This window comes from Magnolia sinica, chromosome 9 (genome assembly GCF_029962835.1).
Source record: "Magnolia sinica isolate HGM2019 chromosome 9, MsV1, whole genome shotgun sequence".
Lineage (NCBI taxonomy): Eukaryota > Viridiplantae > Streptophyta > Magnoliopsida > Magnoliales > Magnoliaceae > Magnolia > Magnolia sinica.
The window spans coordinates 76,073,215-76,093,184 of record NC_080581.1 but is presented as its reverse complement, the minus strand read 5'-3'; the positions used below and the strand labels follow the sequence as shown (position 1 = coordinate 76,093,184).

Here is a 19,970-nt window from a genome sequence, read left to right as displayed (position 1 = left end):
GTGTTCTATCTAATCCGTCCATCTGTTTTTAAATATAATTTTAGGTATCATCCTCAAAAAATGAGGTATTTTTAAGCCTCAAATGGACCACACAATAGGAAATAGTAGAGATTAAATCACACGTGATGTCTATGGTGTGGTCCAGTTGGGCGTTCAATATACCTCATTTCCAGATCATTACCTAAATGTATTTATAAAAATAAATGGACGGAATGGATAAACCCTATACATCATGGTGGGCCCCACGTAGGTACCCAATCCACACCCAATTAGCGCGCCCAAATGAATATGCGGCCATTTGTCCCCTTCTATTCCTCTCTCTCTCTCTCTGAGTCCCCTCTTTACGCCCTAAACCCTTTCTCCCTCCCTCTCTCCCTTTCTCTCAATCATCCCATTTTCGTTGGGGCCAAGCGGCGCCGGTTCGTGATCCCGTCCGGCTACCTCACGGTTTACGTTGGGGCCAAGCGGCACCGGTTCGTGATCCCAACCCGGTTCCTCAACCTCCCGATTTTCGTCTCCGTCCTGAAGAAAGCGGAAGAGGAGTTCGGATTCCAGATGTGCGGTGGCCTGGTTTTGCCCTGCGAGGTGGATTTTTTCATAGGGGTTTTGAAGATTCTCGAGAAGGACAAGCAGAGATTCTGTGGAGTAGAACTGGAAGAGGTTTTTAAGACTTTTTCCGAGGTTAGTTTTGATCCTTGCAAGGGAACGATGGGATCTTGCCATGGTTTCATGCCCCTATTGCAGAGGACTAGTGTTTAACGGTTTTGGATGGGTTTTTGCTATTTTTTTTAGGTCCTTGGGTTTTCTTCCTTTTTAGAAAAAAGGAGGGGTCTTTTTGTAAAGAAAAAAAGGGGGTCTTTTAGATGCAATGCGAGGGGCTTTAGGATTTTTCCTTCCCTTCTTTTTTCCATCCATGAAGCCAATGTTTGGGGGTTTCAATGAGATGTTGATTAGCTTTTCTAAAAATTAAAAAAATAAAATAAAATCATCCCATTTTCAAAGCACTAGCATTTTCTCTCTCTCGCAATCTCAATGGATTTGGAAAGGTGAGTGATTTTTCCTTTTCATTTTTATTGATTTCCTTATGTTTTGTGAATCTTCTCCGATTCTCGACTGAAGATCTCGATTATCAATGAAGAAATGGGATTTGATTTTGGAATTTATCGCCTCATTTGCTGCATTTCCGACGTTTTTGCTCTCGTTTCTCCATTTAGGGTTTTCTTTATGTGGTTAAAACTGTTTGATAAAATGCCTCAACAAGGATTGCACATGCACAATGACTACGTATATGCATGTGGATTGTTGCATTCTCTTTCCTGTACCTTCTTAACTCATCTGCCCCATCCGCCCTTAACCCCATTTTGAGATTTGCTCCTTTGCAAACACTCACCGAGTGTTTCTGGGTTAGTCTACGACATATGGACTCATGTATGCATCATGTTATCCATAAATCAAGCTTACCGCCTTCGAATATATATGTAATTAACTTGAGAAGTTTGGAGACTGATTTAAGATATTTTAATTGCATCAAGCAAATGTTAGTGGTATTTCAGCATCTAGGATCATTAGATTGGTGTGGTTCTTTGTGCGTGGCCAAACAGATGAACGGTCCAGATCCCATAAATGTGAGTGCTTGTTAACTAACGTAGACATTGGTGTTTATAGCACCAGGTCACACACATCAATGCCGGTACGCATGGGACACACGAGCCATGTATCAGGTGGAACCAACAGTGTATTTCATTTCAGGCTGGTTAACTGTCATGTAGACCATACATTTTTTGTTAAATAAAATGAAATTGCTGAAATTGCTGATTTTATAAATGTGTTGCAGGTAAAGAAGGGCCTACATAAGCCCATGAGCAGGGGCTGTAAATATGGAGGCGGCTGGCTATGAGGCTGGGGCTGGGCTTGCAGCTGAGCCTGAGGATGCGGATGAGGCTGGGACTTGCAGCCTGGCTACACGTGATTCAGATATGCTTGCTTTCCTTTATATTATGATTTAGATGTGTATAGATATTTTATGAGTTTTTGCGATCCACGCATTTGAATCATCATATATGCTTATGATTTTAATGCACCAAAAACCACCCGTGCAATCTCAGCCCTGCAAATGCCTCAGCATAACAAGCTCATGGACTTGACATGGATATGTTTGATGTCGCCTAGGTGTGGAACCAGTTGTACATTCCAATGTTACCAAGATCACCAACCCACCTCATTCTTTTGACAAAAAAGAAAATGAAAAAGAAAAAAAGGTGGCACTTCTAGCAGTCATAGATATTATTGTCCTCAGCCCCTAGAGTCTGCATTTGGATATTCTGATTTCTTTGTGCATGCAGTTTTTTTCCATTGAATTCAATATTAGTGAGTTTCTCAAATGTAGGATGTTTTGCTATCAGTGATTTCTTTGTTCTGATTCCTTTTACTTTATACCAATGTTTTTATTCTCAAAGTTTAATTTATCTATTTTATTATGGTGTTTTCTCATAGGATGCAAGCTCTGGTTGAGGCTACATTTTCAGTGGAGGCATTTTCTCTGTGCCGGTATTTCAAGGTTAGCGTTGCATGGTTAGGTTTATGTACCAAAAATAATTAGAAAACAACTGATTTATGGAGAGGAGCACTGAACACAGTAATTTTGTAGCGAGCTGTCTGCTTTGTATATTTCAAACCAAGTTCAAATGGACCCTTTGATCGTCAAGCTTCTTGAGGATGATGAGGTTAACAACATTCTTCTAAGATTTACCTTTTGTTATATTTATTGAAGGTTTCCAAATTTATTTACTTATTTTTTTGAATGGCAGTTTCCAGCTTTTTAATTTTCCAACTAAGAACATGTTCTTTTCTTTCTTCTCGATGCTCCAGGATGCGAACATACATTCTGGAAAGTATGTGGAGGCATTTAAACAGAGATATTGGAGGAGACGTCTATTTTTCAGCCTGTTGATCTAGATGCTGGTTAGATTACCAATCCCCCGGCTGTGTGTGTATGTGTGTGCGTGCATGCGGCCTGGTGCTCGTGCATGACTCTCTTTCTTTCAGTTTACATCTAGTTGTAGAAAGCAGCTTGGATTGCATTATAGGAGTAATTTACAAGGAAAAACTTATGTGACCGCATTCTTGAATTTGGATAATGGAATAATACACCCACTTTTGAAACCTTCTTGGGCCCACTGAAATGTTTACTTGTCATCCAACTTATTGATCATGATAAGGTCACATAGACCTAGATGAAGGGAAAACATAAATATCACTTTTACAGCCAACAAAAAAGGTTTTAGTAGTGGGCATTCAATCACCGTTGTTTCTTGTGATGTGGTCTACTTAAGCTTTTGATCTACTTTTATGAGAAGGACAGATGAAACGGATGGACAACATGGATAAAATGCATACATTGCAGTGGGCCCCACAGTAGCCATCACCACTTAGCTAGGTGGTTTTGGGTCACCACCACCCAATCCGGACAATCTTTACAATTGTCAATCTAATTTTGCCTAATAAATTTTACACCAGTTAGATGGGCATTGATGAACTTGTCCCTGTAGCTTTTAGGTTGTGTTGTATCCACATAAGGTTCACAATTTAAGGGATGTGGTTTGCATGGTGTCCATGACAACAAGTAACTTGGTGGTGTTGGGATATGGATTGCGTGGCTGTTGGAAAATATTTCACAAAATAATAATGAAAATGGAAAGATAAAAAATAAAATTAAGTAACACTAGGCTGAAGTTTTGGAAGTAAGAATACATTGGGTAGAATAGTGATAACGTTAAGGCCTAGGTGTGGAACCAGCTGTCCATTCCAATGTTACCAAGATCACCAACCGACCTCATTCTTTTGACAAGAAAGAAAATGAAAAAGAAAAAAAGGCGGCACTTCTAGCAGTCATAGATATTATTGTCCTCAGTCCCTAGAGTCTGCATTTGGATGTTCTGATTTCTTTGTGCATGCAGCATGCTTCCATTGAATTCAATATCAGTGAGTTTCTCAAATGTAGGATGTTCTGCTGGCAGTGATTTCTTTGTTCTAATTTCTTTTACTTTATACCAATGTTTTTATTCTTAATTTATCTATTTCATTATGGCGTTTTCTCATAGGATGCAAGCTCTGGTTGAGGACTACATTTTCAGTGGAGGCATTTTTTCTATGTCGGTATTTCAGTATACTAATGAGGAAAAAAGCTCTCAAGGTTGGTTCATTTCCACTAAAAACATCGAATAACTAGATAAATCAGCCGGTATGTTCATTGATTAGTTGGTAGTTTTTTGGCTTTATCTCATTTTTCTACAGTGGAGCCTGAATTCATAGATAAATCAGCTGGTATGTACAGTGCTCACTTGTGCGATACTACCCAAACTGCACTTCTGTTTTGCTGTTGATTTATAGGTTTGATCTGGAACTGCAGATATTTCCATGGGGTGTGTCTCGCATTCGAGCATCAACGTAGGCAAAAGCAATCCCAACAAAAACGAGACTGATCCAATTCCATCTTCAATAGACAACAAGGTCATGGATCCTACATAGTTGGCCTTGGGTGCTTGGCCTGAGTTCTTTTCTTTTCTTTTGTTTGGTTTTTGTTGCTGATTTTGATTCATGGTGAATGGACTTGTAAACTAGATAAACATGGATAAGTATATTCTGGTAGACTGGTTGTGAGTTGCAGAAAATAGGTTTGCAGAGGCAAACTTTTCATCCCAGATATTGATAAAGCAATTGGTATTTCCAATTTGGAGCAATCAAATTTGCAGGTACTCTCTCCCAGAAGAGCACTTTGTTTGGATGATCAAGATTCACATTAGATTGGATGCAGATAAAACTTACATGAATACTTGGCTGTGCATGTACAGCTATTCCAATACAAGTATACAACATCCTCTTGTTCATTAATGAGGTTCATGTGCAGAGTTACTCTCTCTCAGAAGAGCACTTTGTTTTTTCAGTAGCAGTTTCAATGGGAAAATTGTAGCAGGGGAATTATGCAGTGTTCTCTGAGTTTTTACTTTCTACCTTTCTGTATCTATGGTCTGAAGATGTAGACTTTTGCAGGTTTTTGGTTTTTTAGGTGATGAAAATCATGTAGAAACCTGGATGTATAGCGTGAAGCATTGGATCCTATCTAAAGAACTCCAAAATGCAAAGGTCTTGAATGGACTAGTATCAGGGTGGAGAGTAGGGATGGATCGACAGTGGCAGTGATGGAAATGGCGGGGGATTTGAACCGTCAAATGTTTGGGATTGTTTATAGCCGCAAGAGCCGTAGGTCGGCAGCTGGAATTGCTAGGGCGGATGCTGCTTCTGCGGGCTTGAAAGATCAGATGTATGGAATTCCATTCGTTCTGAAACAGAGGAAGAAGACAGTGAAGACAGCAAGGGAAAATTCGAAAAATTTGCAAGAATGTAGAGTTGTGGAGAATATTGATGCTTCTCTACCTCCGAAGGGGATGGTCATTGTTGTTATCTGACCCGATGGCTGGGGCTTTCACTCAGTGTGGCATCCATTTCTGTTCTGTACACAACATGAGTTCAGAAAATGTGAGTTCTTTTGTTTTTTGTTTCTAGAACTGCTGCCGTTGAGTTGTTGCATGATGCTTGGTTTGACTGGCAATTTCACCAGTGTGGCCCTCCTTTCACTGGCATGTGTTGTTAACCTCTGATGGGCTCCATCATAAATGGCTTCTGGCGCTGAAAATCTCTTCCATTGGACAAGTCTACTGTTTGATTGCCAGTCATTGAAGGTGGCTGGGTTAATATGTTCTGAACTAGCCGTTGTTCTATAATCCAATCACAATTTCAGGCCCACCTGATGGATAGCTCAGATGTTCATGTGCAAGTTGGGTGACAGTTGGAGGGAAATGCTTTGAGGTTTTTATTGCCCTTCTTAAGAAAGGAATTCAGAAAAAAGGCTAGCTTTTCTTTTCATTTATGATCTTTGATGCACTATTACTGAAATCGTAGAGTTTGGTCAAACAGCAGATGCCATATCTTGGTGCATGTTTTCATCATTTATATGTCAAATAGTTTTGATTTTATGTTATTCTTGCTCTCTCCCCTAAGGATCATTGGAACTGTCTTGCATCTTGTCATCCCTATAAATGGTATCTTTGAAGTTGTAAGAATTTTGTTATGCTCCTGTAATAGGTTGAAATGATATTTCTACTTAGAAAATGCATGTCCTAGTAAGAAACGATATTTCTTCACTTACCCTAGATGCCCACTTCAAATTCCTTGGAGATGGGTGTACTAAGTGTCCAAGTCAAACGCATCGTTTTCAAATGCTTGTCTATCACTCCATTTCTTCTGTTTCGAGCTGCATTTTTAAAAAAAATAAATAAATTAAGTGCATCTGGTGCTGAAAAGTTTGGTAATACATTTTCTGGTAGTGGATGCATTGTATGATTTAATTGCTATTTGTAATATGAATGCATCGTTTGCTTTCCTGATTGCATTTTATGTACCATTCCTAGCAGCATTAATTGTATTAGCTTAGATGAGTTATCAATCACAGCAGGTTCTTGCAATGGTAACAGACACCATTGGTATAATTTTTTTAATTTAATATAGCTACGGATATTATCCGTAGCTATTACTCACTTCAGCATATTGCTACAGATTTCACTCCACCTTTAGCTACAAATATTATCCGTAGCAGGTTTTACGTTTGCTACGGTTATATGTATATTAGTACGGATTTAATCGGTAGCCATAGCTTTTTAACCTTTAGATAGATGACCAATTATTGTGCTACGGACTAAAACCGTAGTAATACTACGGTATTTATCCGTATCTTTTTCCTCTTTTTCTGGTAGTCAATTCTCCGACTGTAGGAACCGATGATTAGAGCTAATAAGCAGGACTCTATGGCGGCTAAATTCGGTTTTCATTTTCATTTGATGGAGAAGATGACGGAGGGGCACATTTGGGTTCTAGTTAAACATGGCATCCAAATCCATTCTGTTTCAACTACCAAGCAGTGCGTTACCTTCTCGGTTTCATATGACTCGGTTCCTCCCCTTTTGATAATAGTAGTGTATGCTAGCTGTAACAAGGACCACCGGAAGGATTTGTGGGATGAACTCAGGAGGACCCCCACCCTTGTTTAAGGTCCATGGCTAGTTGCAGGTGACTTTAATTGTATGGTGAGCATGGAAGAAAGGCTAGGGGGAGCTCCTTCTTTGTCTGCATCAATGACTAATTTTATCGAGACTATTAACGATACTTGCCTCATTGACGCTGCCTATAATGGTTCCACATTCACGTGGTGCAACAACATATCGGGTAGGGGGTGTAGATGGGCTAGACTCGATAGGATGCGACGTGGCTGGGCGTGCTCCTAAGGTTTAAAGTCAACCATCTTACGAGGGCCTATATTCGGACCATTCCCCTATCGTCATGAGCTTCAAGGACAATGCAGCTGATTTCCCTCATCCTTTCCGATTCCAACGCATGTAGATTTCCCACAAGGACTTCAAGAGGGTTGTTAAGGAAGCTTGGGAAACTGAAGTTGCAGCCAACCCTATGTTTAAAGTGTTGATCAAGATGGAGTATCTTAAGAGGGCCCTAAAAGATTGGAACAGACTTATGTTTGGTGATGTGCATAGTAACGTGTAAAAGGCCGAGGACGAGATAGCTAGAGCTAAATTTGCTCTTCTATCCTCCTCATCAGATGCCAACTTGGAAAGGCTAAAATCAGCCTAGGAGAGTCTCAGGGTCTCCCAATTGCAGCAGGAAGTATTTTGGAAGTAGAAATCTAGGATAAAATGGCTGCAAGAAGGTGATAGGAATACCAAGTTCTTCCATGACTCAGTCATGGACAAATGCGAAAGATTGGGGATTGATAGAATCAAAACTCCATCTAGAGAGATTCTTGACAAAAGTGAAGATATTGGCAGGGTGGCAGAGGACTACTTTAAGAATCTATTCTCAGCTCAAGAGAGGTCAGATAATGAGGAGATGTTATCGTGCATCCCGACTCTTGTTACCGAGCAGATGAACTTAAACCTGATGAGGCCTATCACGATAGAAGAGGTGAAAGCTGCGGCATTATCCATCCCAATTGATAGTGCGCCCAGCCCGGATAGTTTTGGAGGTGCCTTCTTCTCCTCATGTTGGGACCTCATTAGTATTGATATTTTTGAAGCAGCTAAGGATTTCTTTGCTGGAGGCCTTTGCCTAGAGCCTTCCAATGCACCCACATTTGTCTTATCCCAAAGAAGGACAACCCAGCCTCTATCACCGATTCCCGCTCCATCAGTCTTTGTAACGGAATTATGAAGATTTTCTCCAAGATTATTGCTTTCAGATTGGCTCCTATCCTGCCCTCCATTTTTAAAGAACAAGGGGCCTTTGTCAAGGGCAGATTCATAACGGAGAACATTTCCATTGCCAGGGAAATGGTCCATGATTTGGACTGGAAAGTGTTTGGTGGGAACATGATTCTCAAGTTAGATATGAAAATAGCTTACGACCGGGTCGAATGGCCTTCCCTTGCTTAGGTGCTAAGACAATTTGGATTCGATCAAGGTTGGATCACCCAAGCTCAACGGTGTTGGATGGGCAGCTGGTTTTCGGTCCTTATAAACGGCAGGTCCTTTGGCTTTTTTCCTTCGTCTAGAGGATTAAGACAAGGGGACCCACTATCTCCTTCATTGTTCATCACAGCAGCAGAAGTTCTTAGCCGGGGAATTCAGAACCTCTTTATTTCTGGAGCTTGCCAACCGTTCAAACTTCACCAAAACAATCCCATGCTAATGCATTTATTTTTTACAGAAGACGCGATCTTGTACTTGAATGCTGGTTATCAACAGTGCGCACCTTGCTAAAGTTCATTAGTGACTATAGAAATTCTCCGGTGAAAAGGTGAATGCAAGCAAATCATCATTCATTCTTCCCAAAAAGGTTCCATCTTCCAAGGCCCGACGAATTAAGAGCATGACGGGATTCAAGTTCGCAAATCTCCCATGTACCTACCTGGGTATTCCCCTCACCAAGGGGAAAATTTTCGCCCCCCTCATGATGCCCCTAGCTCAGAAAATTCTTCGTAAGATGGAAGGTTGAAAGTTAAAATCCTCAATCTCGTTGCCAGATTGGTCCTCATTAAACATGTGTTATTTAGCATTCTTATCCATGTCATGTCAACGGTGAACATCCCGAAAGCAATTTGCAAGTTTCTAGAATCAGGCCTGGCTAATTTCTTTTGGGGGTCTGCGGATGGGATCAAGAAGAAACATTGGGTGAAGTGGTCCAAGATCTGTTATCCTACGTCGGAGGGAGGGCTCGGTATTAGAAGCATGGTGAATGTAATGGCGGCCTGTAGGATCAAAATGGGGAGAAATTTTCTGGAGGGAAGATCTCTTTGGGCGAGATTCATGTCTGCCAAATATATCAGCAAATTCATTTATTCCAGAGGTATGAATTCAGCTGTGAACTCAACTGTTTGGAAGGATATATCCAGATCCCTCCCCTTTGCTACCCTTCATTCCAAATGGCTCCTAGGTGAAGGTAGAGTCAACTTCTGGACTCAAAACTGGTCAGGGGAAGGTTTTCTAGCTTCGCTTTCGTCAGGGCCTATCCCTGCCCACCTCAGAGATGCTACGGTTAACGACTTCTTCGCCGCTCCTAGCAGATTCTGCTGGCAAGACTTACAAGGTACTCTTCCTGTCCTCCGTTCAGCCGCTAAAGGACTGTCCTGTTCTGCTATCCAGTAGGGAAGATATGTTAGCCTAGGATCTGACAGCGTCCGGTAAGTTTTCGTTGAAATCGGCTTGGCATGGCATCCGCCATCAGAGGCAGAAGGTTTCATGAGCTCGGTGGGCTTGTAACGATGCTCTCCTGCCTAAACTTGGCATATTCCTGTGGAAAATCATGCATCATGTCATTCCTGTGGATGCTGCTATAAAGAATTCTGGTGTGTGTTTGGCATCTAAGTGTGAATGTTGTTGTGCTGAGTTCGGCCCCACGATGGCCGCTGGCGCTGATCAAGGACTCCAGCAACCTTCTACGCACATCTCTCATCAGCACCAACACGCTCAATCCAGCATCCCAAAAGTGTCTCGGTCAGATTTGCTGCGCCGGGACCAGGAGCTCCTCATCAATCCAGCCCACCAGCCTTCCCAGACCTCGGGCCCTCTTGTATCCAACTCTGATTTGTCCCCTCATTCTCCAGTCTTCCCGTCCGGTACTGCTTACTCCCCTCTGCTTCAGCGGTCGACGACAACGCCTTCCAATAGGCTGCCTCCTAATGAGCAGCAGCTGCATCTCCTCTCCCCTTCGGCGTACGGTGAAGAGACCTTGGATCACCTTCTATGTTCTGGGTCGATAGCTTTGACGGTTTGGACGCATTTCCATAAAATTTTTGAGGTCCCTGTCATCCCAAATCAGACCATCCAGCAGAAAATTGCTCTCTGGACATCAAGGGCATCAACTTCCTCTCGCATCAAGCGGCTGTTGGGTCTAGCCCAAGGTGTGCCAAATCGGTTACATATCGGCCGTATCGGCCAATACGTAATGGTAACGGTGGGAACCGTTACCCGTTTCGGGGCTGTATCGGCCGTTACGATTTTTTGTGCCCGTTACGGGCGTAACGGCAGTTACTGGCCCGTAACGGCTGGCTGTAACGGTTAGAAACGGTAACATTTTTTTTTTTTGCATTTTAAGCTCCATTTTTGCTGTTTTTTTCAAACTTCTTGCTTCTAAACTGTTTTTCACTCCTACTACTAATTTCGACCAACCTTGGCTAGATATTTGAGGAAAAAACATATTATATTGCGGATTTTGTTAAATCAAAACTTGGTGGGCCATTTTTCAAAAATTTGTCAAAAATAGGTATTTATATTTTTTTAATATGTTTTGCTGTTTTAATCATCTCATATGATGTGTTAATCATAGTAGAACATGTTAACATGCATTTTACATATTTGGGGTGCCATTTAATATTTTTTTAATATTTTTTTTAATTTACGCATGAATTTTGACCTTTTTTTTTAAAATTCAAAAAATCAATTTTTAATGGTTGTTTTGTTGTTTTAATTATGCCATATGATGTGTTAATCATATTAGAACATGTTAATGTGCATTTTACAGATTTGGGGTGCCATTTTATATTTTTTAAATATTTTTTTCTATTTACGCATGAATTTTGCCCCTTTTTTTTTAAATTTAAAAAATCAATTGTTAATGATTGTTTTGCTGTTTTAATCATGCCATATGATGTGTTAGTCATAGTAGAACATGTTAATGTACATTTTACAGATTTGGGATACCATGTTATATTTTTTAAATATTTTTTTCTATTTACGCATGAATTTTGCCCCTTCTTTTTTAAATTCAAAAAATCAATTTCTAATGATTGTTTTGCTGTTTTAATCATGCCATATGATGTGTTAATCATAGTAGAACATGTTAATGTGCATTTTACAGATTTGGGGTGCTATTTTATATTTTTTTAAATATTTTTTTTTATTTATACATGAATTTTGGCCATTTTTTTAAAAATTCGAAAAATCAATTTTTAATGGTTGTATTGCTGTTTTAATCATGTCATATGATGTGTTAATCATAGTAGAATATGTTAATGTGCATTTTACAGACTTTGGGTGCCATTTTATATATTTTTTATATTTTTTTCTATTTACGCATGAATTTTAGCCATTTTTTTTAATTCGAAAAATCAATTTTTAATGATTGTTTTGCTGTTTTAATCATGCCATATGATGTGTTAATCATAGTAGAACATGGTAATGTACATTTTACAGATTTGGGGTGCCATTTTATAATTTTTTAATATTTTTTTTCTATTTCGCATTATTTATGGCCCGTTTTTTAAAAATTCGAAAAATAATTTTTTAACGATTGTTTTACTGTTTTAATCATGCCATGTGATGTGTTAATCATAGTAGAACATATTAATATGTATTTTACAGATTTAAGGTATCATTTTATAATTTTTTTCTATTTTCGAATTAGTGACTTTATATTTTTATTTGCTTATATTGAATAGGTTTTGCCTTAGAGCTTCTTAAGGTTTAGTTAGAATATAAAATCATCTTTATTAACATAGGTCATACACTCATACTCATATCTAATTATCTAGTATCTACCTAAACCTAAAGAAATGTCTGGGTCTGGCCAACAATAAGTAAGTAATGATATTGGATGACAACATTGTGAGAGGGTTGGTGGTACTAGGCACCAAATGAAGTGCAAGTATTGTGATAGACTAGTGACTGGTAGAATTACCCGTCTCAAACAACATTTGGCACATCGAAAGGGTCAAGTTGCGCCATGTAGTAGAATACCGAAAGAGATAATGTTTTTACTACAAGCGAGTCTGGATGAGTCGAAGGGTAAAAGTGCTACTGTACAAAAGAAGAAAGATGATATTTTGGATGCAGCTCGACAGGAAGTGTTTGGTCCTGAATATATGGACATTCGTGATGAAGATATTATTGATTCTGACGAAGATTCAGATCAAGAATTTACTATAGCTAGGAGAGAGAGCTTGCGTCTAGCTTGTGAAGAAGAAGAACGTCGCCACATGTTTGGCACGTATGGGTCAGTGCGTGATACAGGGGGGGGCAGTAGGAGTGAGAGTGGGAGTGCAACTGCTTCTGCAGGTGGGGGTGGGGGGGTAGGTTTGGTGGGTTATGACGTATGTTTGGGAGCCGACGACAGACATCTTCACATGATGCCTCTATACGTTTGGATGAAGAAGTAAATGAGCCTAGGAGACCCTCTATTGTTCCAATCCTATTTAGGAAAGAATCAACTAAACAAATGAAGATAAAACAAATGTGGAGTAGAACTTCCGTTGAGAAATTAGGTAGAGCAGCAGCAAAGTTATTTATACATGCCAACATACCTCCTAATGCAGCCAATTCTCCATATTGGCAAGTGGTAATTGATGCAACAGCAGAAGCAGGTGAAGGAATAAAAGCTCTCACGGCTAAGGAGATTAGGGGGAAATGGACAGATACAGAGTATGCGGATGTGAAAGCATACGTGGCTACCTTTAAACCTGTATGGCAAGCCAGAGGATGCACAATCATGTGTGATGGTTGGACTGGCCCAACCAGATGCAGCATGATCAACTTCATGATATACTGCCACTTAGGAACTATATACCACAAGTTAATTGATGCCTCAGAGGCAACAAAAAATTCTATTTATATTAATGGACTAATGGATAAAGTTGTGGACGAGATTGGAGAGAAGAATATAGTGCAAATTGTGACAGATAATTAAGCAACATATAAGCTTGCAGGACATATGTTGATGGATAAGAGAAAACATTTTTTTTTGGTCATCATGTGTTGCTCATTGTATTGATCTTATATTGGAAGATATTGGAAAGAAGAAGAATGTTAAAGAAATGGTCGAAAGGGCAAGGGAAGTGACGACGTTTATTTACAACTATAATCAAGTAGTTGCAATAATGAGAAAGTTCACAAAAGGACGAGAGTTGTTGAGGCCTGCGGCGACTAGATTCGCAATAAACTTTATAGCATTAGAGAATTTATTCCAGCATAGGGAAGAGTTGAGTGAGATGTTCGCTTCCCGAGAATGGCTCAACACAAAACATGGGAAGAAGACATCAGGGACACCGGTCGAAGTTGCGAACACCATACGGGACAACAAATATTGGAAGAAGGTCAGGGTGATCCTAAAGGTGATGGAGCCACTAATGAGGGTACTCCGTCTTGTTAAATCCAATGAAGCACCTACCATGGGCTTCCTATATGATGTCATGGATAAGGCAAAGTTTACAATTCAACGTGATTGTAGAAGTTGGGAGACTTATTGGAAGATGATCGACAAGAGATGGATAAAACAACTCCATCACGATCTTCATGCAACAGGTTACTACCTAAATTCTAGGTATAGATATGCCCAATCATTTGTTGCGGATGATGAAGTTCGTGTCGGGCTAAAAAATGTGATAAAGAGATTAGAGCCTAGCTTAGATCTGCAAATAAAGACATTAAATGAATTAGATACATTTGAAAATCGCCTTGGTAGCTTTGAAGATGCTCTTGCACAGCATGCAGTATCTAGATTGCAACCGGCCGAATGGTGGATTAATTTCGGAGAGAGTACGAAGGCTCTCCAAAAAATTACAGTAAAAGTTTTGAGCCAGACAACATCTTCCTCTAGCTGCGAAAGGAATTGGAGTTGTTTTGCACTCATTCATTCAAAGAATAGAAATAGATTGCAGACTAGAACATTCGATAGACTTGTCTTCATGCACTACAATATAAAACTAAGAATGCGACGACATTATAGGAGCATCACAGCTGCTGATGACGGAGACTACTGTCCAATCAACTTGGACAATATTTATGATGAGGATGACCCACTTCTACCTTAGTTGGAAATAAGGAAAAAGTAAATTGAAGACCCAGAAATACACAGAGCGCAACAAAAGAGTCGTGCAAATGTGTTGGACCCAGTAAGAGGGGCAGCGTTTATGCCACGTACGGATACGGCTCAAGATCAATAAAAGAGTAGGAGCAATGGTAGCGTGACCGTGTTAGATGATGACGATGACCCCCCTGTCCCTGGTGCTGGTACTTCTGGTGTTACTCAGCGCCCTATACAGCCGTCTACAGATCACGATGTCGATGAACATTGACAAGGTGGTACACGAGGTCGGACTTATGAGTGTATCGAGTCACGATACAACCAGCAGGAGGTGGGTACATCTAGTGGTGCACCGGATCCGGGAGGTCCGGAACATCAGCAGGCTCATGGTCTTGATTATTATGATGGATATTCTTATGGTCAATTGAATTATGATGGTCATACTAAGCCTGTTCCATCACATTCATGTTGAAGTAGCCCTCCTGATCAATATCCATATAATTATAGATATCGAGATCCAAATCCAAGTTATTCATCACAGCAGACGCACTCTCATTCTCAAGATTCTCAACAGCCTAAGTGTGGGCACCAGTATGGCTATTCGACTGGCACTGGTGGATATCCTTGCTCCGGGTCAGAGTCGTTGCCTAGTCAGGATCAGTCATCCTCTAGTTTCCTTGATCTAGTATTTCCTTCTGGCACTGGATATTATGGATATGCAGCACCTATACCTATTGGACAGCCTCAGCCTGATGGTGACGATGACGATGATGTGAAGGTCGAGCAACCACAAAAAAGCAGATTTTCATTTTGGTGGTGACTTGTGATTGTGAGTATATATTTGTATTAAGGTAAGTATTTGTAGCAGACAGCTCACAACGGTATTATTGCAAGAAGTCATGCACACACTTGACACTGCCGAACTTGTATTTAAAATAGCTCCCCTAACAACCAATCAAGTAATCCTTAATCAAGTTGCAGGGGAGTATATCAGACACTACTAATTATTTTTTTTAATATTCTTGACTTGAGGATGACAGGTCATAGACAGGAATCATACTATCACAGTCACATGCACACTGCACAGGTATGTTCGAGAAATTCCTCAAAAATAATTACAAACACCTAATGTAAGATATTTTCATTTTACATTCATTCTAATATATCTATCATTGATAGTAGGTAGTTAGAAAATTAAATATATGAATTTTGTAGTCAAATTCAAGTTATCTGGTTCATAAATTCATCAGACAGTCCGATACAACTTCTCACCAAAGAGTGGACCGTTACACCACCATAAACATGTTCCAATTTATAAATGAATGCATATTTCGAATTCTTAGAATATTCTGGATTTAATCCATATTTTTTCATATTTTTTTGGCAAAAAAAAAATTTTGAGCCGTTACGGGCCGTTACACCCCCGTATCATCGTTACGCCCCCGTATCCGTATCGATTTTGGAGGATACCGTTATGCCAACCGATACCGATACGGGATACCTTGGTCTAGCCCCTGCTCTTATCTCCTGGGAATTATGGTTGAGCCACAACGCCTCACGTTTTGATGGAGTCAATATGTCCGTGCAGAAGGTTATATTTCGAATTTCCAGATGGATGCAGGAAATCGGTAACCCGCTGCCAGATAATGCCCACCCATCGCTCAAGGACGTGGCCATTCTTCATGCTCTTCATCTGGATTACGGAAGAGTCAGCTCTTGTGCTATGCCTGTGATTGTAAAGTGGACGAGACCCCCTCCGGGCTGGGTTAAGCTGAACGTCGATGACTCTTCTCGCGGGAACTCGGGTGAGAGTGGTGGTGGTGGAGTCGTTAGGGACTCCCATGGTCAGGTTATTTTCACTTTCCGTAGGTATTTTGGTCTTGCCTCTAACATGATAGCAGAGGCCCGGGCTATGCTTGATGGCATCACTCTTTGCAGCAAACTAGGTCTTTCCAGCATAGTTGTAGAATCCGACTCGACAGTGGTGGTGGAAGCTGTAGTGGATCCTCTCGCCCATTGCCCTTGGAACATCTGGTATAGGTTGGGAGCCATCCATCTTTTCCGCCGATCCCTCAACCTTTGCTTCAGGCATATCTTCCGTGAAGGAAATTCAGTGGCAGACGCGCTTGCCAGGATGGCTAGCGAAGGGTGTGGCAATTCTTTCTATCGCTCTCGTTCGGATTTGCCGAGAAATGTCAGGGGCCTCCTAGTTCTTGATAAAGTGGGCCTGGGTTACTTGAGAACCTGATGTCAGCGTGGGCCCCTTCTTTTGGTTTTTGTTGGGTAGCTTCTTGGGTGGTTTCTTTGCCTAGCCCTGCCAGGCCTACCCCTAGGCCCTGGTGTTTTTAGTTGTGTGGGTGAGACAGTTTGTTAGGCGAGGGTCCTTTTCTTTTTGTTGGAGCCAGCCCGAAGGATTGTACATCTGGTCTCTTTGTTTTAATAACATTTGCCGGTGCGTGCCCACCTTTTAAAAAAAAAAAAAGAAAGAAAGAAAGAAAAAGAAAAAAGTAGAGACTTAGAATACCTATAGTGGAGGAAGCAAAGAAGTGACTTAAAGACTTTAATAACTTTCTATTCTACTTATGTTTATATGCCACTCAACCCGTTAATATATGCATTATTAACTTAATGCATCACTACACCGTGTGCCCCACGGCTTGGTACGTTTCACCTATTGTGCCTGGTAGGTAGTCTTTTTGTATAGTGGCTATAGCCGAGCCTGTCTTTTTCCTTGCAAAAGAAGAAGGTAGTGATTTAAAGAGATAATGAGATTCTAAGTATTCATGATAAAAGTAGTAGAAGTAGCGGAAGTTGATATGGTTGCCAACAGGACACAATCTTGCTTTATCTAGCCTAAGGATCAATAATATGAATGGAGAACACACAATACCATAAGAAAAAATTAAGTAGGGTTCATAATATGACGGATGGATGTTAGGTACTTTTTCATGGTTTATGTCTAAATAACTTTCCCATTATTATAACTAATTTTAGCGACTTAAGAGTGTCAATGGAAAAGTGAGGCCCTTAAAACGAGAGAGTCGAAGAGATGGATGGCGTGGATAAGACATATATCACAGTGGCCCCATAAATTTTACCTTTTCCCCTCAGGTTTGGGTCACGTGGAATTATGGTATCGAGCTGGACGGTCCAGATTTAACAATGTTGGTTGTCTCAATGGATGGCAGTGATCCAATAATGATGGTCAAAGGATTTGGTTGTTAAGATTGCCAGGTCAGATGGATGGTTCAGATTCAATAATTCCATATGGGCCATGATCGATCCATGTGGCTTCGGATTCATACCAATGCTTTACATATTCATAACCATGTGTACCAGTCTCTTTACAGTATGAATGAAGCAGGTAGATGTCATGGTCTTTAGCTTATGTCAGAAAACAGAGACCACTGTGATAGCATGCACTTGGAGGTTGCGCATTGGCAATCTTGGAGAGATTGAGGCATTGAGCTGGTGATCAAGCAATCCTGGCCTTATAGATGCCTGCCTCAAAGAAACAGGCCCATCTAATAATGAGATTGGCACACCTGCCTAAGAATGTGGGGGCCTTCAATCAAGGGAGCAGATTAGGTGAGACCAGGACTCACCCAGATGGTGCAGCCCTTAGTGGGGCTTACCTTGATGTATGTATTTTGTATCCACACTGTCCATTCATTTTTTTCCATATCATTTTAGAACATTATCCAAAAATTGAAGTAGACCCATCATCAGGCAGACCATACCATAGGAAACAGTCTACTATTAAAAACTTCTTACAGTGCACCTTAATGTTTTTGTATCATTTATTTGCCAGCCAATCTGCCGACATGGTTCAATACTTTTGTTGCCCATTGATGGTCAATCATCATTATTTCCTGTATATATATATATATATATATATATATATATATATATATATATATATATATATATATATATATAATGCCTTAAAATGATATGGAAAAATGGATAGACGGCGTGGATACAGAATACATACACCAAGGTGGGCCCACAGTAAGAACCGTACTGTCTTGACTGCGTCCGGGTCACACCTAATTGTCTCACTCAATCAAAGGAATTTTCATGAAAATGGCCCCATTGTTTGATTGAGTGCTAGAGAGTGGCCTATCTTTTCAGTTTCTTATTTATTCCGCTCTCTCGCATCATTTGAATTTTTTAGGAACAAGAATGCCTCTGTTGCATTGAGAGATGGTATGACAGTTGCTTTCCCGAGAAGTTAGAAAGTTCCTTTTTAACCCATTGGATAAATATTCTATAAGTCATGTAAAGGGCATTATAAATGAAAGTCATTGTACCGTCCTTAGCTCCGCAGTATAAAAGACACATCTAGCTACTTTTCCAAACCGTTCATTTTTGTACATATTCCAGTGAAAAGGAAGAAGAGAAAAACATAGCCTTATATAATTTTAGTTTTTCACCTGCCTTACAATTCTTTACCACATAGGATAAGGTAGCTGTGGAACTTTGATAATATACCTTGTAGTTCATACCATTTATTAACCATAATTTTGTTGGGGGACCACAGAAGCACTTAGAAATGAATGTAAGATAGTTATTCAATAGCACCAAGCAAACACAAAGAAAACATAATGATTTTAATGTTTAAAAAAAAATAATAATAATAACCTCTTTCGAAAAAAAATCATGGCACAAAACAACATATATCACTACGAAAGTAGAAACTACAAAGAGAAGAGCTTACTCGATTCGAACAATCTCGAATCTCCTTGTTGCTACACCCTTTGAAATCCTGGGATAATTTAGAAATAGTTAGAATACCTCACAATCCCGTTTATATATATATATATATATATATATATAGCCTTGGAAAGAATCCCAAACGAAATCATAAACAAATCCTGTAAATTCATAGCTCTGCGAAAGGTTTGAGTAGAATCTGTCGATGACATCGAGCACTCGTAGATGGCTTCGAAACTAATCATTCAATGGCATTGAACACTTATCAATGGCATGGAACTAACACTTCAATTGTTTAGAGACAAAACATGAATTTTCAAAAATTCTCGATGGCATTGAACACCCATCGATGGCATAAAAAAGTTACCCAATTTGTCGGTGACCAACTAAAGAAAATCAAGAAAATATCGATGGATCGAGAACTGTTTGATACCATCGAAGGTGGCATCGAACAATTTGTCAATGACATCGACATGCACTGTATCTAACTCAATTTAAGATATCAAATACAATAAATTTACGAACTTCGTGTTTATTGTTTGTTAACCATAATTCATGAATCAAATTGACATAGAGAAATGAAGTTGAAGAAAGAAAGGAATTTAAGAGGAAAAAAAAAAATGGATGAGACCCTTTTGCATAGATAAATGATATCATGCTTGACCCATTGAGATAAGTGATTCAAAATTACTTGTATTACAATTGTGGTAAAAAAGAAGACGAGAAAAACACAACATTAAATTTTATGGGTTTTTCACGTGTCTTACAATTGTTTGCCACATGGGATAAGGTAACCCTGAAACTTTACTAAAATATGTTGTAGCTCATACTATTTATTAACCATAATTCATGAACATGGTATGTTGTTTGTTAACCATACTTCACGAACCCAGTTG

General features: G+C 39.8%; 1 protein-coding gene across 1 annotated transcript; it reads left to right on the top strand.

Moving 5' to 3' along the window:
* The first annotated feature begins 282 nt into the window (after positions 1-282).
* On the top strand, positions 283-2,507 carry LOC131255161 (uncharacterized). Its single transcript, XM_058255860.1, has 2 exons — positions 283-681; positions 1,835-2,507. The coding sequence occupies exons 1-2, from the start codon at positions 283-285 to the stop codon at positions 1,895-1,897; spliced, it is 462 nt and encodes a 153-aa protein (XP_058111843.1). The 3' UTR covers positions 1,898-2,507.
* The last annotated feature ends 17,463 nt before the right edge of the window (positions 2,508-19,970 follow it).